The following is a 22,111-nucleotide window of genomic DNA, read 5'->3' on the forward strand; positions in this document are numbered from 1 at the left end:
TTCTATTCAAATACGAAGGTCTCCTTGACATTTTCCTGCGCTGCGTCGGCTGCTCATCCTTGTCACATTTCTCCAAACTGCAGATGGAAAAGCACGACCTGTTGACATTTACAAACTCATCTGGCTGAGAGCGATGGCATTCTATAAAGGGAAACACCTCCAAATATCCCACCTCACAGTCCTGGCTCCACCGCCTTGTGCTACACGTGAACATGTTATTGCTTCAAAGCAAACAGCAGTCAACCTTTGCAGGGAGTGATGTGTTCTATCTCAGTCTTCCTTTTAAAGTATACGACTACAGCGTCTCCTGTGCGCTTGTAAAACTTTGCAGAAGCAGCACAGGGTGACCAGTAAGCCTATTAACGCTGCTCTGCAGCTTCCAGGCTGCCACCAGAGGGAGCTTTCTGCTCACTTGTGACCAGGGTAAAGTCTGCCCCTGCCATGCCGATAAGGTTCTGGACAGCAGCCAAGAATAGTGTGGCACACAAGTCACCAGCAGTTGGGTTACGGCAGGACGAAGGTGAAATGAGGTGAAAGCAAAACCCAAACAGCAACAGCAGAGCAGGACTGTAAACAGAGAGTGAACTGAGGGACCATGCCAATAAATACACGATACACACTTGTGACATTACAAATAAAAAAACATGAGTCGGGATCAAGGCAACTGAAAACATAAGTGCCGACAAATAAAACCACAATAAATGAAGCGCTTTTCTCTGTATGGAGGAGAAAAGACTCATTCGCTTTATTGAGAGCGACTGACAATGAGAAACAAGAGAAAAGATTTCAAAAAAAGCCAATGGGATGCAATGAAGAAGTTAAATATGAATCATTGTGCGGGTGTAGCCTCTGCATCCCCAAAGGTTTCCAGAGAAAGTCCAAAACGGGGCTGTGCGGCGGATCATCCCAACTTTGTGCCTTGTGTCCAGCAGATGTGACCCTTTAGAAATCGGGACGGTCCTTCTTCAGCTTGCTGTAGTCCATGCCGACTGCAGCAAACTGAGAACACAAACAAATTTTAGCTCGAGGCCAAACCCAGATATTTCACATAAGAATAAAGTTGAGGTGACTTGGCACAGCAAGACGCCCCAACATATTACAGAATCATTCAATTTCAAGTGTCTTGTAGAAACTCCTATTACTGTTGTTTAAGAGGGACCAGTTAATGACTTCACCAGATGTATTACCACAAGGCAGAGTTAACCAGATTATGTAATTTGATTAATCAAACTGAAGGAACGATCCAAAGCTCAGCATTAAGTCTGGCAAAGATCCATATACGATCCTTAAAGATAACTGCCTGTGTGTAACTACTCCTTCAGTGACCACTTCAGCACGGAAAAGTAACACTCAGCAGGAACAGGACTTTAGGAGAAACACACCTTGTACTGGTAAGTGGGGCCCAGTTTGTTCCAGGGCTCTGGGTTGTTGTTGCGATCCCAGCTGCAGAGGACAAGATAGGCACACATTAAAAACAGAATCCGCAGAGACAGTGTGACATTTTCATATATTACACAACTTCTCATCTTCAAATAAAGAAGGGAGGTAAATACGAGATCATGTGTTTAGAGAGGCATTACCTGACTTCTGGGTTTCTCAAAGCAAGACGAGCCAGGTACGACATGGACATGACGACTCCTCCACCGATGAAGATGAAGAGGGGGATGAGCTGGAAGTGACAGACATGCTGGTGAGAAATGTTCTTAAACTTCAGGACAGATTAGCACAGCTCTGTACGAGTGAGCACAGAGAGAGAGACAGCTGACAGGCTGTGGACACCAACAACACTGCGATGCTGCTTTCACATACACCGTCACCCACAGAACACAAGGTGGTGGAAATTAAACAAACTCTACTCAGTCTGCTTTAAATAAGTTAAAAACTCGTGGTTGTTTCTGTATCTTCCGTCGCTTCTTGACGGGCTGAACTTCAGCTAGCACGGCTAACTGCTCGCTAACGACCCCCAGTCAAGCTAGTAGCTGCTAGTTCCAGCACAGCGGCGCTTCCTTGGTTAAACTTCAATCGCGAAAACGTGACCTGATTTGACTCCAAAGCATCAACTGCCACAAAGTCAACACACGTGTGAAGTCTGGAAAACGTTTATTCATCCACATCTGTGAGAGACCAGCAGTAAACACGAAGCATCTCTACACGATTTACACGATTTGTCAAAGTCAGAGCGGTCAAACTCGGAGCAGCACTAGCTAGCCGACGCTAACTAGTCTAGCGAAGCTAAGTTAGCTGAACAGGCTAAGCTAGGTTAGCCTGGAGAATTGACAGATGCTTGAAGAAGCAAAGCCTCCAACACGAATCTTTAAGGAATACAAGTGGAGTTTACTCACAGCTGGATGGCTGCTCAGCTGTTTACGGATAGTGGCGATCATTTTTGAACGCGTGAGGAGTCCGATTTAACGGAGTTCGTACAGAAGTAACCGGAAGACCACCAGTCCCGTCGACAAGGTGCGTAATTTAATGTGAGAGGTCAAGGAAAGAAAGTAGGAAGCTTCGAATAGTGCCTGAGCGAGTGTCAAAAAAACATACCATATTAATTCATATGCGGTGTTTATGAAGTATATTTGACTCCCTATATGTATAAAAACCGAGTAATTTCACCTGGTTTCATCAAAATGTGCTCTTTTTATTTTCTGCCTGTATTTCCATAAAATATTGTATACTGGCAGATAGTTTGGTTTTTCTAATGTCGCTTTATTCACCTGCTTTCAACCCAAAACAAAATCCATCCAAATACTGCTCATTTTTTATATTGTTCTCATTAATAAATGTGTAGAATATTGAATGTACTGTGTGTATTCGATCCTGTTTCATATACTGTTGCCACATTTATATCAGGTATTAACTACTGTAGTATACATGACATAAATTTACTTAATAATACATATAAGTGTTGGATTTCATAATAAATGTTGTGGAGATAAGATGAACTTAACTGCTCCTGTCTCTTGGATCAGTGAGAGGCTGAACTGTGTGTCTCAATGTTGCAGCAGGTGGCGCTGTTGTCTTTCATCATTTTTTATTCTCACGTCTAAAAGAGCTGATCTTTACTCCACCTGTTTTACAAGTTATACAGCTACGTGGGAAAATATTAGCATTTATAAATTCAATGTGTTTATTTTAAATACGTTTATCAGCCAACAACACCAGTAGAGGAATAAATTCAAAAATCCTCAACGCAATTAGTCAATAAATCAAGTAAGATCCTGCTTCCAGACAACTTTCCTTCAGCAAAAGTACTAGTTGTATTTGCATCAAGATATACTTCAAGCGCCAAAAGTAAAATGCATTTTGCATCTTTGCACAAGAGAGCTTACAATTTCATTGTCCCAGAGTATAATGAAAATAAAGCTCTTCCTGATTTCTACATTAACTATGTACAATGGCCCATTACAGATGAACATAAATTATTACATTAAAATTATTGATGCATTAACGTGTGAGCATCAATGACGCTGAAGCTGGTAAAGGTCTTAACTACTTTATGGTGCTCACTTGACAATATTGCACTTTTATAAATCTTAAGAATCTGTACCTGCAAAGTAACTCATGTTGTCAAATAAGTAAAATGGAAAGAAAGTTTCCCTCTGAGCTGCAATCTAAGTACCCAAATAGAAATACACAAGTTATACTTGTACTCAAAGTTGTAATTAAGTAGTTTTGAAGTAAATGTATATGGTTGCTTTTCCCAGATATGATTTTTTAAAAGGGAGTTTAAGATATACTATTAAGATGGATGTTAGTTCCTTATTTTATCCTAAAAATGCTCACTGGTGTGAACCAATGGAGTAAAAAGAAAATGACAATGAAATTATATCACAATATCCCTTTTATGGCAAGTGATTTTCGACTTGTAGAAAATAAAAGTAAAAACAATTCAATAGTAAGATTGGACATAACACAACAGGCCACATACAATCGTTCATTATTTATAAATGGCAGGAAACTTGGCTAATTGTTTGCCAAGAAATAAACAGGATGTGATAATCAAGCAACAATTTGTAAATCAAACCATATTTGGTGGTAAGTTAAATGCTGAAATTCTTAGGCTTTGTTTGGTTCAACTTCCATTCGAGGGAGGCGAGCTGGTTTCAGAAACATTAAAAGATTTGTCTCAATGGAGCAACTGTCAGCCAGTCCAAATTCTTCCACAAAACCGTCGTAGCTTGTGGTGCAAACACAATGTTAAGTGCTCATGGCAGCTCAGTCAGAACTTGATCCCTAGTTAAACGTTCTTTACAGTATAATCAACAGAACAGAAATATGGGAGTGAAAACTAAGACGACTTTTAAATACAGTTAATGTAAAAAAAACGTATAGGGTACTTGAACATATCATAGGCACAGTTTGCCTATACTGGATGTCTTAAGAAAATAAAGATACTGGCTCGAAAGTGTCTGCATTTCTTCTGCAATGTTTCTGTCTCTCTCTGCGTTCCAGATGTGTTAGTGCGTCGTCTTCTTTGGGCCCTTGCCAAATTTAGCATCAAATCCAAGACCTAAGGTGAGACAACGGAAAATGTTATACAGGAGCAAAGGAAAGTCTTGGCAGTTAAACACCCCGTACACCAACAGAATAAAAAATGAAATAAAAACATAAAAAATACAAGCACTGGCATCTTCTCTGTGTCGGCATCACATTTACTGGCTTCCCTATTCTCAGTACATAATTTACCAGTCAACCCAATGGTTTGCGTGGAACACTTGAATAATCCCCAACTGGACCGATTAGTTTCATACAATAAAGACATACAGTAACTATCTCCTGCTACAGTTCTTGATGGAATCAGCCTCATTTCTGCTAGTAATTGATATTATAATCTCCCACCATTTTTATATCGATAATATCTGAATTAATGAGAAAAACGTGGGATTTTTTTGAGTGAAGACGAGAGGAAATCGGGTGTTTATTCTCACCGAGGAAAACTAGGATGGTGCCGACCCACTGCATAGTAGACATGACGTTGCCAAACAGAAGAACGGAGCCAAGGATTGTGAAGAACTTCCTCGTGGTGGTGACGATGGAGCAGGTCAGAGGCCCGAAGTACACCACCGTCATAAAGATGAAGGTCTGGAAAAGGATTTTAAAAAAGATTGTAATTTGAATACACAATGTGAAGAAGGTAGTCTTACTGGATTTCCCCTTGCAACTACACCGACCACATCTATAATGAAAAACGAAATCTAGCGAGCTGCTGAAAATAGGTTGGGGAGACCCAGATGTCTTATGCAGAAGCGGTTTATTTATGGCCAGTGAATTGGGGAGGAGAGTGATGAGTAATACAAGTTAACAGCGTGTAATACCACCCACCTCTGAAGGCTTTCCTTGCAGATGCATTGAAACCCAGATGTCCTCACATGACACAGACAATAGATCACAATTACACATGTATCACTAAGAGAGACTAACTGAGCATGAGACACAGATGTTGTTTGTTATGGCTGTCTATCTTATCAGAAAGGTCATTACAGCCATCCTAGAAACAGATGTTAAATGATCACTTATGTTAAATGATACGAGTGTGGCCTGTGTACAAAAGCTTGGCTTATTAATATATAAGCTGCTTTCAGACATGCAATGAAGACATGCCAGGAATTGTCCTGAGAGCGGTGTAGGTGAGAACTCAAACGTTCAAGCCGGTTGCTCTGGACATTTTCCATAACTTTTCCTTCTAGTAACCTTGTAAAATGTCAGAGTGAGCCCAAGGGAGAATACAGCAGGAAAATACAGATATCTCAGGATGAAAGAGGATTCATACATTTAGATGACGCCAACAAAGATGTCAACTTGGAAGGATTGGATACATGAGCTTTTTGTAATAAGGGCTGATGCCGGTGTCAATGTTCTGTAAATATAAAACACTTTGCTTTCCATAGAATTTATACGCCATGTCCTCCATCCAGCATGCTGCACCCACATGCCATCCCTCGCTTGAATATTCTGGACATATTCCTGTTGTTGTTAACGTGTCTGACCACGACAGTCTCCTGCTGTGTTCATCTTATGGGAACAGCAAACACCCGGAAATGTCCAGAAAATTGTTTATGGGGAATTTTTCCTGAAAACCCCCATAAGCTGCTCTGAGACATGCACTGAACTCCGGAGAAAACAGCTTTTCAGACCTAACGACCCAATAAACAGATAAAAAAAATATCTGACAACTTCAGTTTTTCCACCCACCTGCCCTAAAGCACTGGTGAGTCCAAACAGGAGAATATTGTAGAAGATGCTGGGGTGACGTTCAGTGAAACTCAGGAAATCCCAGATCTCCCCGGTCCACAACACAGCTGAGAGCAGAGAGGAAGAAAAAAGCAGCGGGAGCAGGAAAAGAAAATACAATTAATGTCATTTTAAAAACATAACTCAGTCTCCTCTGTCGTGGTTGCTTCGTGGTCGCCCTGTCCTTGACACTGATGTCCTGAGAAATTCATACCAGTGTTTATAATTTATAATGCGGCCACATGGCACCACCATGTGGCCTACTACAGTAATAGCAGTCAGATGAAGCTTTGGTGTGGGGGTGTCATGGAATCATGGGAGTAGCAATAAGAACCTTTATATCTTGGGAAATACACTTCAAAGCTGTGGAGGGCAGATAATAATAAAGGCAGCAGGAGAGCACCTGGCTATGGGCAGATTTCACAGAGTGAAACTTAAGACCTTTTGCAAGTATTTTAATACAACCTCAAACTGAATCTGAGACGTCCTGAAAAACAAGAACTGTATTTTGTTTAATGTGATACGACTTATGAAAGTGGAAAGCAGACTTTCAGGCAGGATGGAAACACGCTGGCAGATAACAGCCAATTATTTTGTTTTAAAAATGATAGAAGTCCCTCAGTTTTCATATTGGCTTTGACCTTCTGATCTTTATCACACAGCCCATTAGTGCCTAACCTCAGACAGCCCCTCATTATATCACATTTGTTTTATGTGCCTTAATCTCAGGCATATTATAGCAGCCTCCATATAGACCCGAGGTCTTTGAGGTTCAGAATTCCTTATCCATAAAGATAATGCTAAAAACTTTGCCTTGACTGAATTAATTGAGTTTTTCCTCCTGAGAGACGTGTTCACCTTTTCTTCAAGAGCCTCTAACGCAGCGGTGATTGCTTTTTGTCTGGGTCCTTTACTTATTATTAGAATTGTCATTAGTTACATAGCAGTTATTGGTCCTGGGATCTTTTGTAAGGATTTATTGTGATGTTATAAATCCACACTAACTAATAATTTCATATATTTTTGAAAATAAACCACACCACTCAGACAGCCATGTTATAACTCTGTTGTTAATACTGAAATACCAGTTGTAGTTTGCTGAGTGGAAAAGTTTCCCAGCATAGTGATAAAATAAGACACTGAACTATATTTACATCCACCAAGGAGGTTATGTTTTAATCTGCGTTTGTTTATTTGTTTGTTAGCACGATTACACAAAACCCTCTGGACGGATTACCACGAAACTTGGCAGAATGATGTAATATTATACCTAAACTACACCGGTGAAATGTGAATACACTCTGCATTGGTTTAAATGATTTTTAGTTTGAACCGTTTTATAGGTTCATTCATACAGAATCGGTAAAGCAACACATGCAAACTTTTATCCAAAGGGGAAGCTCTGCAACAGGACGTTTATTGCACCAGTGTTTGTGTTTAATTCTGCACTGAATCCCACCAAGGTGACTTTGCTCATTAGTTTTCTCCTGTCTGGCTGCGGCTGTGCCAGTCAGTCAGATTAGCCTGGTTTGGTTGGAATAAAAAAAACACATGCTCCTGATTCTAACTCGCACATATTCAGTTACACTAGAGTTTGACGGAGAGACACTTCGGCTTACTCACCTAGTCCCAGCACCAGGGTGGACCACATGTTGATGTTCAGCATCATGTGGTTGGCACTCGCCTGGAAGCGAGCCCTCATGTGGTCCTGGGCCACACCAGTCAAACCGTCCAATGTCAATGAGACCAGCTGTGACGCACGAAAACACGCCACGAGACAAATGTCATGGAAATGTCACAGTAGTCGTGGATACAGTGAGGGGACGGGGATGGATCCGAATAGCATGACAGTAAATGTGATACGAGTGAAATGCGTGCACTATAAAGCCATGTGGTCTCACCAGCAGAATCTCTCCAAAGCCAAACGCGTGGTCATCTGCCACAGCTGAGCTCTTGTTGGGTTTGTAGAGGAACAGAGCAACGCCGCTCACGATCAGCAGCACACACAGGTACTTAGCCAGCGGGTACTTCTTCCTCAGTATCGTAACTCCAAGGATCATCACTGAAACAACACAACACCAACATGACTGGTCACTTTAAGCTGTGCATACTAATGTTACATACATGTGGTGTGAGCTAATCTTAACCTGGATACAATGTCAGGCCTGAGACTTGAACATATGGACAGTGAGAAAAAAAAAAAAACATGTGTGTGAGTATAATAAGAGATAACCTTCATGTACAAACAGAACATACTCTGCCCTGCAACAACTGTGTGCTGTGAAAAGAATCTGTTTGCTCTGTGTCCCCCAGGTCATTTATTGTGTGTCAAGTGCCATAGACACACAGCAACTTAACTTTGTACATTATGTAAGTCAATATTGAAACATAATGGAGAAGCCTGAAATTTGCAGAGTTTGCTAAGTTAGCAGGAACAAACAAGCATGTCAACTGTCAAAAGTACAATTTGTACAGAATGACACGGTTTATCTCTAGATCGACATTTATGACAGAGGAAAGGAAGACGCCTCAAGAAGAAATGCATTTTCATTATTGTTGAAGAATTTCTGACCATCCTCAAACATTACTATATATGCCACTATATATTATGTATATTATGTATATTACACATTATATCTGTACAACATTGGGAGAGTGGGGCCTGCCTCGTTCCACACATACTCCCTTCTCTCTCTAATCAGTACCCAAGGTCAGGTTATAGATAAAGGACCAACTGACAGTACACTGTAGTATCTACGTCGAGGGACTTTCATATCTAACTCAGATGCTCCTGACAGAGAGGCATCACCTTTAAACCTTTTGCGTATTACACCAGTGGCAAGACGTAAGGACACAATGTGATTTAGGAATGGATATTTAGACTTAACTATCCAAAAGGATGCGAACACCTTCATGTAACATAGAGAGTGACAGCAATTCTAGCCTTTTAAGAGATGTGGTATTAGAATGGGTGACACAAGTAGAGGGAGATATACTGGGAGGCTGTGGGAGACATCTTCAGACTTGGGGGTGACAGTTGCTAATGTTACTCTGTTAGCGTTTGTATATTGTTCCACCTTCTGGTCCCTTTGATGCATCAAGTCTACATTAAAACCTTCTGCATAAGACATCAGCTGCTGCCGGAGTTCTCCTTTCACCAGCTTCCAGAAAACCTCCATAACTATTATTACCTCCACCAAGGAGGTTATGTTTTTCTTTGCGTTTGTTTTTTAGTCTGTAAGGCAGCAGGACATTTTGATGTGGATCCGGATCAGGGGGCAGAACCAATCATTTTTCTCACTTTCTTTAACATTGTTAGAAAGCGCGTCTGTTAATTTCATAGAAAAATCCATGGATCTGGATGAATGATCTAGTGAATATAAATGTGCTTCCATGAGGGGACAGTTGGGCCTTGGTGAAAAATGTGCTCTACTGAAATCAAATTATTTTCTTCCTTTACAAAACACAAACATAAGCCTAGACATTCATTTAATAGCACATTGTTTAGGTGACAGGAGGCGATATGTTGGTACAGCTATACAGTTAGAATGCAAGATATAACCCAAAGTGATATTATCATATTTACCTGGTATGGGCTTGCAGGATTTTCCCAATACCTATCACAAGAAAAAGATGAGTGTCAAGAAGTACCGATACAAAATCCCCAAAATTCAATGAACTTTCCCCCCAAAAAGCCGACTCACCTGTGTGGGATAGTTAACATACTGAAGGGCAGAGTTACTGGACACCATGGCTCCAAGATAAGACAGGGAACACAGTATATAGAGCCAGTTCTTGGTGTGATCTTGTTTTGAAGGCTCAAAAAACTGGATCACTAATGAAAAAGAGAAACATGTGTTAAATAAAAGACACCAAAAAACATCTTCGCCTCCGTCTGTTTGTTTGTGAGAAAGATTACGCAAAAACGACACAACAGATAATGACTAAGCTTGGTGGAAGGATGTGGTATGGGTCAGTAAAAAAAACCATGAAACTTTCTTCTTCAAAATTGAGAGATATGGTGTTTTTCAACATTTTCATGGATAACCCAGGGAATACTTGGTGGATCTTGGTGGAAAGGAGACCAATATCGATGAGTGTGTGCAATATGGATGCACCTTGGTTGAATTTAAGAGACTGTTGGGCCTTGACGGGGGTAAGAGTCATTCTAAGGAGTGTTTGTCTCCCTTGTACAGTACATACTCACAGATCTTAGCAAACAGCGAATTGATGATGCACTGGATGAAGACCAATGTCCTTGCGAATATGAACTTCTCCTTCTTTTCTCCTTCGCCATAATCCCCTCGGGTGCTGGAGAAGTCAGAGGAACAACATTGTGTTGATGTTAACAATTCTCAGACAGCGACTCTGAAACTGAACCCTTCACTGCCCCCTTGACAGGAGGGAGGGTTGAGGAGTGGATAGCTTCAGACTCAGAGCTGTGAAAAGGCCCCCTGTAAAGGAGAGGCTGTGATGCATTGAATTACAACTGACAGGGTGGTGGGGATATTTTCTCAGGGTGGTGTCTAGCTTAGTGTCAGTTTTCAGTTGTAGTCTAGAACTCTCAAAAAAGACAACTCTGGCCTCAGTGTAATTAGATTAAAATAGTTAACATGAGTTAATTGTTCCGGTTGTGAAAAGGCTGTTTACTCCCACACAAACCAGTTTGAAACCAGACCTGTCCCCTCTCGTGACTTGGGGTAAGCATACCATGCATGTCTTCCCTCAGTAGTTGTTATGCAGTTAAGTTTTAAGCCACACTCACAGTTCAGAGAACCACAACAGATATGATTGCTGATTATTAAAGTTGTATTGATGAAGATAGGAAGGATAAAGATAGTTTGGTCCTTACAGTAAAATAGATATTGCATATGATGTATTGATCAAGATAGGAAAGGTAAAGCTTGTTTTGTCCTTACAGTAAAATAGATATTGCATATGATGTATTGATCAAGATAGGAAAGGTAAAGCTTGTTTTGTTCATACAGTAACAAAGATATTCCCTGATGTAGAGAGGACCTACACGTTTTTAAATGCTGCAGCTACATCACATGTAAAAGCATCAATTAAGAGAATGTCGCACACTTTCGTATTACAATCTCAAAACGTTAAATTGGCAGGTTTGTGAATCGAGTTCGGCAGTGAACACAACAGCTGCATCGAGGTGGGACTGTTACTTACATGGTCTCTTGTAATATGCCGTAATAAAAGTAACACACGAACACTCCGATGAAGCAGACGATGAAGCGTATCCGCATGTTGTCCCACAGCGAGGCGGGCTTCCCTGCTCCCTTCCCCGCAGCCATGCTGTCCTCCACCAGCCCGGGTATGGAAACCGACACCGCTGCTCCTCCGCCGCCCCTCACACCGACGTCCCGCTCCACTATAGCCGATGTCACGAACCCGGAAATGGCGCTCGTGTTTTCCCCCCTATTAGCCGTGATAGTTTTTTAGAAGCTGGGTGGTTTTCTGATGAATGTCACCAAGCTCTCTGGTGCACAGTGGAGTGTTTTGTCCGATGCTCTAACACCGTCTTCACCGGTCTAGACCTGTGTGGGATTTCTAGAGGTATCAAGTCATTATGGTTTATTTGGACTCGTCCTGCCTCTGAGAAGCAGACTATCTGCTCCGGGACACATGTAACACCAACAGCGTGTGACTCCCTCCGTACACACGGACTGTCAGAGGATGTCAGTCCGCGTCTCCATTCAGGAATCAAACTTATATTTAGAGATAAAAAAAAAAGGAAGTCGCGTAATGTAAAAGGCTTTGTGAAAAGACCCCGAGGGTGTCCTCAGTGAAGCCTGACCCATTACATTGAGCAATCATTAAACCGTGAACTCACACGCATTACTGTGTGTTCACTGTGATTTCGTGAAGCCAGCGTGAGAAACACGACAAGAAGTACAAATTATTTTTGTCAAACTTGAGACTTTAATCGTGCTTTATGATATGGCATTTTTAAAGAATGCTATAGAAATATGTGAGGGCCTTCCTTGAATATGTCCCGTTCCTTTTTGTCGTCCTAGGATGTGGATTGAATGCATTGGTCCATAGTAGGCGCTGGAGATTCGCCCTCGGCCAATCAGAGAGCGGAGTATGGGTGAAGAATAAGGGAAAGGCGGTGCTTAGATTTAAAAACCACAAATCCACGTGTCAAAGGCGAAAATGACAACAAGACGAAGAAACAATAACTACAGTGTTGTAGAAAATATTTGAATGTCCAAAAAAAATTTATTTTATTTTCTGAACAAAAGCAAAAGCACACAAAACATTCTGAACTGGTATCACCCTGAAAAGGGTAAAACAAAAAAGAAATGGGTGCAATAATCAAGTCTGAGATATTCTAAATATTATAGAGGTTGCAACAGTTTAGAACAATGGCCACATAGGCAAGTAAAGCTAGAGATGTTCCAGCATCAGAAAGGCCTCCGATACTACTGGAAATACCAGGTCGGGTATCGTCGAGTACGCAAACCTAAGTACCGATCTGATACCACATGTTAAAAGTATATTAGTTTCACCCAGATTAAACTGCAATTTTCTGTTTAACGTAGCATTTGTCAGAGCCAGCTGAAACGTCAACAATTTGGCAATATTTCCCACGGCAAAGTCCCACAAGTAAAATGGCGACATGCAACAAATGCAAGACTTCAGTTTCAAGGAGTGGCACAAGTGCACTGTTAAAGTAGATTATGTAAATTGTTATTCTATTAAATGCACTGGTATCGGATTTGTATTCTGTATCGGCTGATAGGCAATGTCCGGGTATCAGAATCGGCATTAGGAAGGGAAACATGGTCACAGAACATCTCTGAGTAAAGCTCATAAAACACCATTTCCCTGCTTACAAAGCACCAACGTACAGAAGTCAGTTTCCTTAGTGAACAAAAACAGCATCACCAGCCACATAAGTTCATTACAAAGATACAAAAATATAAATCTTGCTAGAAATACATTTGTAGAAAAGTAGGCCGCCGTAAACTATAGGCCAAACACATATAAAACTCCAGGAGTAAACCAATCAAGTATTTTGTTTTTGTTAAATATGAAGCTGAAACTTCACCTCAACCTAACCACGCTTTACAGGGGTCAGGCGACAGTAAAGGAAGTAATACTCAAGTCAACACGTGAGCTGTGTTTGGTTCTCTGAATTCACTCATGTTGATACTAAAAATCCTCCCAGCAGACTGCAGTCTTTCTCTGAGCTGTTTGCAAATAACTAAAAATCAAAAAGGAAAAAGCCTCTGTGTTCCTAAAAAATGTTCTAGCATTTGCCAACATTTCCAGAGCTGAAGGCTTGTAGTCTAATCCTCAACCCACATAGGAGAAGACTATTTTACAAAACAAATCAACTGCCTATGAAGTAAATATCAGCTGAATCCAAACATCCTGCAGTTGGAAATAATCAGTAAAGCAGCCAGATTTTCAGGCCAAAGTTAGTCTGAAGTCTGACGATAACGGTCTCAAAGTCTCTTCTATCGATCACAGTGATCGTGCCCCGTAACACCAGTGATGAGCCAAGTGATTTCATGTAAAACACATCCAGTTCCTCCAGGTCCCCGCTGAATAGTGTGCTTTAGTCCTGAGATGATCTCCTCAGATGTGCACCTACTGCATGCCGAGGTGCCTGGTGGGAGACGCTTGTCCCGGGCAGCCGGTGACAGGAGACACCGACAAGCCCCGGAAGAGGAGGTCCATGGAGGGCAGGAGGGGCTTCAGGAGACTGACGGGGCAGAAAGCAGAGCCTCCGTGGGGAGTAAAGTTCACTTTGTTGGGGTCGGGGCAGGACCGCTGGAGGAGAGGCCCATCCAGACAAGCAGACCTGGAGGTGAGGAGACAGACAAGATGTTTCAGATTGTTGTTTCAGATTCCAGCTGACAACTTCAGTAACAATCTAAAACAGACAATCAAGGAAGTAAACCCACTTTACGCAGCCAAGGGCTTTGTACTTCTCTCTTAATTGTCCCCATTGTTTTCACAAATTACTTTGTTGTACTTTGTTCATACATACAAGTGCAAAGCTTTCCAGTTATGCTAACACGATCTACACATGGTGCTTACATGGCCTCCTCGCACACTCGAACTCGCTCACAGCCTTCAGGCGGCTCGCGCTGGAAGGAGTAGGTTTTACTGGGCTGAGGAGAAGAGGAGCAGGGCTGCAGCTGAGGAGGATCCAGTGCAAATGTAGGAAGCATTGAAGATGGAGAGGGACACAGAGACTCACAGTCCACTGGCTCTGTAGGGTCAGAAATATCCAAATACATTTAGTAATAACTCCTAAAACAAAAAACAGAATTTGAAAGAATCTCTAAATATATATAAAATCGCAGAGTTGTCTTACCTGGCTCTCCGATGGGACAGGGAGACTGTGAAGGTGACAAAAGCAACAGGTTCAAGGTATGAGGGGAGTTTGAAGGCGAGAGAAGAGCTGGATCGAGAGGACAGGGGGACTGACAGGGAGACAGGAGGGAAGGGTCCAGGGGCCCGGGGGAGGGCTCGCTCTGAGAGCCACTGCTGCACCTCTGGGCAGGGACAGGAGCCCTGTGGCCGTCTGGGATGTCCAAAACCTTTTAAAAGGCATCAGGGAAACAACATTAAAGAGTGAGGAAAGGAAATGGAGGTGCTGGACAAGTGAGAAATGCAGTATGAGTCAGAGAAGAACCCATTCAATTTTGTGCGATTCCGGATCAGTGAGAAGATCCTGGAATTTTAATGCACTTTCTTTAACATTGCAGGAATTCAACATTTTCACAAATTTTCCAAGGAAATAATTCATGGAACGTGATGGAAAGAAATCAGGCAGATAATGGGGACTGTGTGAAATTTGGTGCAGCTGGATTGAACTTCAGGGGGCTGTTGGGCCTTAGCAGAGAGGTATAATTATTAGGTATTTAAAATACGTGTTGTAGGCATATTTCAGTGAGCCAACCTCAAGTTGATCGTCCGGTTTCTCAGACCCAAACACGTCTTCCAGCTCCAGGTTAAGACCTTCGACGCTGCATCTCAGTCGTGGGGCGAGTCGGTTCAGGGGCATCAGGGGCGTTGCCTGAAGAACACACAAAATACAGCAACAATTTAGACGATATTTAGATGTGACTGTGCACTTACGTGTGTCTTATGTGTCTTCTCCAAAAGAGTCAGTTCCATACGTCTATAGTGTTGGAATGTTACGGTAGGATATTCTGGTCTTAAATAGTCGCTGTGTGACCTAATGGCTGTAACACAGGAGCTTTGATGACAGCCGATCCTAAGAAAAGCACCAGTGTTTTTTTATATCCCTGTTGCTAAGGGGCTCTGCCTGGTCTGCCTGTGACAGCCAGTTAGGCATCCGTGGCAATCTGGAAAATGTGTGTCCTGTGTTTCTTGAACTCGCACATCCTCAAAAGGAAAAAGAGCAGCTACCTGGGCGACACCTGCCGCATGACCTGCTGGCACGGGGGGGTGGGGGAGCCCGTGCCCCGCCGCTGAGGGAGGGGCATGGCGAGAGCGCTTCTGCAACTGGTGCCTCAGCTTGGCCACCTGAGGGCAGAGTGGAGAGGGAAACGAAACTAGACGATTCATTCAGAAAAGGGAGAGGTTACTCCTTTTCCCCTCTGGGGCCGTTAGGGTTTCATGCTGCTAGTGGGAGGGCTGCAGAGTAAAGAGGCCTGAGAGCGGGTGAGAAACAAAGCTGCTGCAATTATGGACTGAAACACTCACCTCCCTCAAGTGTTCTGCACTTCCCCACGACGCCGAGCGCTTGTGTCCGCCAGCACTTCTCCTTCCCTGGCTCTCCTCTGCCCAGGAACTTGGAGTCTTTAAAAAAAGACATTATTAAGAATGCGGTTAGTTTTGCCAATCGAAACCTTACGAGGGCTCTGGCAGAAACAATGATTTTATGGAAGGAACTCAGCAGGGTTGACCGTTGGAAGGCCTCTTTTATTTTCTGTTCAACTCACTGAGCTCTAGTCAACACTAGAGCAGTGAAGTGGAGCCCCGCAGCTGTTGTTGCACACCTGCCCCACAACAGCTGTGCAGAGGAAAGCAACAGGCAAACCACTCTGAGCTGGAAAACAGCTCCACTTCCACAAACACACGAGAAAACATCCAGACCGCATCACTGCGCAGACTATAAATACAGTGCAACTATCAGCATTCAACACATTACCACACATACAGTTAAGTCAGTATTCAAATACTGTAGAGGAAAAAAAACACAAACACCCAACAACTTTTTTGTGCACTTATTTTGCACGTCACTAATCTACAACTTCCTACAGTCACTCATATGTCTGTACCGATTTCTTCACATTGACTCTTGATCTTCTACCAGTGGGAGTCTGGCTGACCGCTGCAGGTTGCTGGTTGGGTGCAGGCGGCTGGAAGTTCATCATGAGTTGACCAACGGGAGCAGGCACTCAGCTGTTTCTGGTGCCTCCGCCGCCTCCTCAGGGTCAACTGCTTCACACGCCTGCAAACAATCTGAGCCTCCACTCACCGGTGTCCATGACATTCATCAGCCAGCTAACATTACGCATAATCGTTTAGCTCTCTGGCTACGTCACAGCTCTACGTCCCCAGAAACACAACCTGTTCCTTTACGCGGCCCCCCACAACTCAGAGAAATCTTTCTGGTGCAGTGGCTGCCCGCACGGAAACATCAACCCCATCCTCTGCCCTGTCCAGGCGACTCGTACCCAGTCCATCGCAGCCGGGCTAAATAAGTCAGAACGCAGCATGAGTCAGTCGCACGGTGACGTCGGTGTAGTGTTACAGCTGCCACCTCCCCATCATCCAGCACCAACAACCCCACCCTCCCCAAAACATGACCAGGGTATCATGGGACACAAGTCTATAAAAAGATTCAAAGGTAGCCGAGCATTTGGTCTGCATGGCTAATGTTTTCAACTTAGGCAATTCGTTAACGTTCACAACGTCCTGCTTGCAATGTGGACACAACATCAATAATAAGAGCTGCATATAAGTATGATCTTTATTATCTATTAATCTATAGTTCTATTTTGAGTTTTTATAATAGGCCAAGGTCAAATCTTCCAACTGCTTGGTTTGTGCTACGAGTGGTGGACAATGCAAAGATGTTCAACTTAAACTCATAAAACGAAAAAATCTTTAAAGATCTGGAAGCGACAATATTTTATTTCTTAACTAATATTGGATGGATTGTCATCAAATTTTGTACAGACAGGACAAATGCGACTAATTTTGGTAATTCTGACTTTCCTCCGATTCCAATTCTCATTTATGTTGGTTAATTAACTTTGCCAAGGAGGTTGTGTTTTCATCTGTTTATGCCAAATCTACAGACTGGATTTCCACAAGTCTTGGTGGAAGCATGAGAAATGGGCCAAGAAAGAACTCATTGTGGCGTGGGTCCCTGGGAAAGGGGCGGATCCAGGAATTTTTTTAATCGCTTTCTTTACCATGTTAAAATGTTTTTATTACATTTTCACTTAATCTGGCATATTAAGGGAACTGATATCTATGACTGTGTGCAATTTGGTGCAGCTTGATTGCATATAAGGAGACTGTTGCGCCTTGGAGGAGGTAGGTGCTCTGCTGAGAGCCATTCTAATTGCCGGATGGATAAAATGTCATACACACATTTGTGTCTCCCTAAAAACGACTTCTACAAAACTGATTCCCATCCGTCTTTTGTGCAAATTAGCAAAGGAATCAAATATTGGCAAACAGTCAGTTATATTATCTGAAGTAATGTAGAGGAAACATGGCAGAAGGAGCTGCTGGGTGGGGTGGTGGTGGTGGTGGTAGTGGGTGTGCATGTGTGTGGTTGAGGAGAGGGCTGGGGGATGGGTTGTCTGTACAATGAGGTCAGGCGGGGTCTGCTCCTCACAATGGAGGCGAAGGGGGTTCGTTTGGGTGTAAACTGTGTCAGTAGCAGAGACGAGGCTGCGGAGCTTGGTGAAGTCGGCCGGGTCTTTGTGCACTAGTTAAGGGGCATATACAGTGGCTGGGTGGGGTGTGTGGTGTGGGGGGTGGCGAGGGGAGAACAGCATACTTTAAAAGAAGAACAAAAACAACTATTTCCAGTTGGGTGCGTTCTACGTGCAGCGGGGAACTGGAACCACCAGCAGACACCTGCAGTGCCCGCAAACTTACACTAGACTTACAAGAGAGGAGAAGTGCAATCTGCTCTCTTCTGCAACATGCAGCAACAGGTTGTCTGGGAGATACCACTTGTTCTTACACTACCAGTTGCACTGGTATAGCACACTGCCGTTTATCCAGACTCTTGTTTGAACACAGTAATTACACCAAAGCACCACTTGTAATTTGGCACCATCATAATATACTGATATCCACCTGTGTGGCTTTGTCGTTGACGCAGGTGACGCCCGCGCTCTCCGCATCTTTGGGCCACTGTCCCTGCAGATAGGGTCCAACGATGGCGTCTAAAGAAAGCGTTCTGCGGATGGTGGGTTTGGGAGGACGAGCCGCCGTCCTGTCAGCTTTTTGGGAGCAGATAGAAAAACACATGAAGTGGGTTAGCATGTCAGGGTTGTGTAAGTGTTTGCTAAGTACATTTCAAAACTATTTCTGTCTGTGTGATCATATTCAGCCTGTAGTAACATTACTTCTCGTGTGTGTGTGTGTGTGTGTGTGTGTGTGTGTGTGTGTGTGTGTGTGTGTGTGTGTGTGTGTGTGTGTGTGTGTGTGTGTGTGTGTGTGTGTGTGTGTGTGTGTGTGTGTGTGTGTGTGTGTGTGTGTGTGAGGCTAAACAGCATGTTAAAACCAGTGGTGGTCGTTCACAAAATTGCTCCCAGGCTTCCTCCCCAACCTTGTGCTGTGTGTGTGTGTGTGTCTGTGTGTGTGTGTGTGTGTGTGTGTGTGTGTGTGTGTGTGTGTGTGTGTGTGTGTGTGTGTGTGTGTGTGTGTGTGTGTGTGTGTGTGTGTGTGTGTGTGTGTGTGTGTGTGTGTGTGTGTTGGCAGCTCATTGTAATCTCTGGCAGGTGTGGACCGTGCCTTTGACCTGGACCAAAGCCATCCAACTACACAACATGGGCAACAGTCACCACAAGCTATTTGTATATCTGACACACACACACACAGACACACACACAGCCACCAGGTTGCAGGGCAGACAGGATGTATAAATAAACACCACTACATGCAGATGTGACTCTCAGGGACATGGTGAAAGAACAACACAACCACAGTAAAACAAAGAGGCCTTTAAAGCTGCTGCTGTGTTCGCGTGAAGCATGCAGCACAGATCCCACAGGTCAGAGTGCACAGGGGCGACCGAGTGTCCAAATAACATTATGAGAAGAGCGGTATGTTTCACGGTCAGCAGCCTTGAAACATACCGAGAAGCTTGTCCACCAAGTCTGAATTAAGTTTGCTGCAAATAATCAATGTCACTATCAGTGGAAGCTAAGATTTAAGAACTTATCAACTCAGAAATCGCTTAATCATCACCATTCTTCATATTTTGGGAGCTCCAGGCTCTGATTCCACACGGTCCCCTTAGCTCCAACCAACTAACAATTATATAAAACATTAATTAATCTGTTATTAGCCAATGAGTTGTTTTCCCAATAAAGTAACCCCCGCAGAAGAGCCCAACACAGTTTGCCAGAGCAAACCAATTGTCCAGCCAAGTGTGAAGCTTAAAAACTAAGAATATAACACAGAGAAAAAGCAGAAGAAGAACATGTTTGGAGGGTTGATTTAAATAAATGGTATAAATTAACTGATTCATTACTGATCATTGGGTTTCTCTGTGATGCAATAAAGAGAACGTTATGGAAAGATCGATCAGTTTTGCTGTTGCAAAAGACACCACAACACTTAGATGTCAAACAGCAGAAGTTATACCTTTGACCATGGGTAACACTTCGGTACGGCTGGTAATATTGATGAAATGTGTGACAGCAAACAAAGGTTTCAACTTTGGAGTATAGGGTGGTTAGTGTTACCAGTGGACAGAGCCCGATCCTAGCATATTTGGTGTTAAATAATTAGATAGATAGATAGATAGATAGATAGATAGATAGATAGATAGATAGATAGATAGATAGGTAGGTAGGTAGGTAGGTAGGTAGGTAGGTAGATAGATGTTAAAATTAAACAACAGCACAAAACTTCTTTGAGATCTATAAAATTATTATGACACTGTCTGAGTCTATGTACTTTAACACTGCACACAACATGTGAAGCAAATGTCACTCAGTAAACACTGCTGTTGACACCAGTGTGTTTTATTCCCACACCGCGACATCCCTACATTGGAGCACATGGAAGTGAATGCTGATCTGATGTGACCCTCCTCCTCCTCCTCCTCCTCCTCCCCCTCAGTGAGTGTGTATTTACCCGTCTTGACCTCCCTGCAGAGGAGAGCGGAGCCCCTCTGGAGCTGGTATGGGACTGTGGCTTTGAGGGGCTGCAGGCTGGGGTTGCTGCACCCCCGAGGCGCTCCTCCACTTCTGCCCGACATCCCCCCACTCTGCTCTGCTCTGCTCTGCTCTGCTCCCACGGCCGAGCTCCGCTTATGAAAACACACACTCTCTCTCTCTCTCTCTCTCTCTCTCTCTCTCTCTCTCTCTCTCTCTCTCTCTCGCACACACACACACACCCTCTCTCTCTCTCTCCCTCTCCCTCTCAGTCCTTCGCTGTCCTTCCTCACGGCTCCTGACTCTCGTCTCCCGGCCACATTCACTCCATCCTGGGGGACGACCCACAGCCGGACACCCTGCTCGATCTGATGATGATGATGATGATGGTGAAGACCATGGTGTTTTTTAAATGTTGCCTCATTCTTTGTGTTCAAGTTGCATTAGCAGAGGGAGTCTGCTTCTTCAGTGAACCACAACAAGTTGCACATAATGATCCTTCATGTTGAGGTGTGAGGAGGACACACACACACACAGACACACACACAGACACACGCTCCTGCTCGTGTCCGGACTGTGCGCAAAGTGACAACACAACAGCTCAACCTGTGCAACTCACTCGTGCGGGCTCATTTCCAAGGGCGACGTGATTGGTTGCTACAGAATACTACTGAGCACCTATTGGTCATCACATCCATCTGTCTGCTGAAGGGACCCCCCCCTTCATAAAACAACTTTTTTTTCATCCCCCCTCCTCCTCTTCCTCCCCCTCGGACCCGACTCCTTGGTCTATTCAGTCAGTGTGTGTGTGTGTGTGTGTGTGTGTGTGTGTGTGTGTGTGTGTGTGTGTGTGTGTGTGTGTGTGTGTGTGTGTGTGTGTGTGGTCGTCAAAGTGTGGTTCAGGGACTTATAAGGTCACAGAGGAAGCTTAGGGGGTCTAGAACAGAAATGATCTGTTAATATATTGTGATATATGGATGGCACTGAGAGAAACATGCATATTAACAGCCTATTATTGATTATCAACACAATTAAGACCCCCCCCCGCCGATTAATAAAGCTGCCAAAGTCAGTTCCCATTAGATAGATAGATAGATAGATAGAGATATTGATCCATAGGCATCCAGGAGTTTAAAACATTAAATATAGGACTTCAGGATTACTTAGGTAATGCTCAAAAAAATACTAAACTAAAGTGAAAAGAATAATCTAAAACCAAAAACAAACATATTGTCCATAGGGGCTAATGTAGCCAATAAGAAACAGTATGAATCTAGACAGTATGCCGTGTGTTAACGGTGTAACATCTTAGAATGTTACACCACAAGATGGAGCCAGACTACATGTGCCCCATACAACTAGATGCTCAATGCATGCAACATTGTCATAAACAGCATGCAAATTGTAGTAGACGACACAATAGAAGCATAATAGAAATACACAGGAGTAGTTGCTCTGACTCCCTGCAACTGAGGAGTAATGATAACAGTGTTACAGCAGATAAATTAATGGTTAGAATACAAGGA

General features: G+C 43.2%; 3 protein-coding genes across 5 annotated transcripts; all 3 read right to left on the bottom strand.

Moving 5' to 3' along the window:
- Positions 1 to 702: 702 nt before the first annotated feature.
- On the bottom strand, positions 703 to 2,501 carry ndufa4a (NDUFA4 mitochondrial complex associated a). Its single transcript, XM_035180815.2, has 4 exons — positions 2,343 to 2,501; positions 1,581 to 1,669; positions 1,383 to 1,443; positions 703 to 999 (listed from the first exon to the last, which is right to left on the bottom strand). The coding sequence occupies exons 1-4, from the start codon at positions 2,382 to 2,384 to the stop codon at positions 943 to 945; spliced, it is 249 nt and encodes an 82-aa protein (XP_035036706.1). The 5' UTR covers positions 2,385 to 2,501; the 3' UTR covers positions 703 to 942.
- Positions 2,502 to 3,823: 1,322 nt separating this feature from the next.
- On the bottom strand, positions 3,824 to 11,977 carry slc35b1 (solute carrier family 35 member B1). The gene is made up of 9 exons (XM_035180814.2): positions 11,413 to 11,977; positions 10,439 to 10,542; positions 9,936 to 10,066; positions 9,818 to 9,848; positions 8,133 to 8,293; positions 7,855 to 7,981; positions 6,193 to 6,299; positions 4,929 to 5,082; positions 3,824 to 4,510 (listed from the first exon to the last, which is right to left on the bottom strand). The coding sequence occupies exons 1-9, from the start codon at positions 11,535 to 11,537 to the stop codon at positions 4,458 to 4,460; spliced, it is 993 nt and encodes a 330-aa protein (XP_035036705.1). The 5' UTR covers positions 11,538 to 11,977; the 3' UTR covers positions 3,824 to 4,457.
- A 468-nt stretch (positions 11,978 to 12,445) lies between these two features.
- fam117aa (family with sequence similarity 117 member Aa) lies at positions 12,446 to 21,174 on the bottom strand. Of its 3 annotated transcripts, XM_035180811.2 has the most exons (8): positions 20,566 to 21,173; positions 18,556 to 18,701; positions 15,934 to 16,029; positions 15,637 to 15,753; positions 15,164 to 15,280; positions 14,576 to 14,801; positions 14,296 to 14,470; positions 12,446 to 14,056 (listed from the first exon to the last, which is right to left on the bottom strand). In XM_035180811.2, exons 1-8 carry the CDS (start codon positions 20,687 to 20,689, stop codon positions 13,843 to 13,845), a joined length of 1,215 nt encoding a protein of 404 aa, XP_035036702.2. In that variant the 5' UTR covers positions 20,690 to 21,173; the 3' UTR covers positions 12,446 to 13,842. The 3 variants fall into 3 exon arrangements, with proteins under 3 accessions (XP_035036702.2, XP_035036703.1, XP_035036704.2); XM_035180812.2 differs by lacking the exon at positions 15,637 to 15,753 and having other exon boundaries at positions 20,566 to 21,174; XM_035180813.2 differs by lacking the exons at positions 18,556 to 18,701; positions 20,566 to 21,173 and adding an exon at positions 16,512 to 16,959.
- Between the last annotated feature and the right edge of the window lie 937 nt (positions 21,175 to 22,111).

The sequence above is a fragment of the Hippoglossus stenolepis genome, chromosome 16 (assembly GCF_022539355.2).
Source record: "Hippoglossus stenolepis isolate QCI-W04-F060 chromosome 16, HSTE1.2, whole genome shotgun sequence".
Taxonomy (NCBI): domain Eukaryota; kingdom Metazoa; phylum Chordata; class Actinopteri; order Pleuronectiformes; family Pleuronectidae; genus Hippoglossus; species Hippoglossus stenolepis.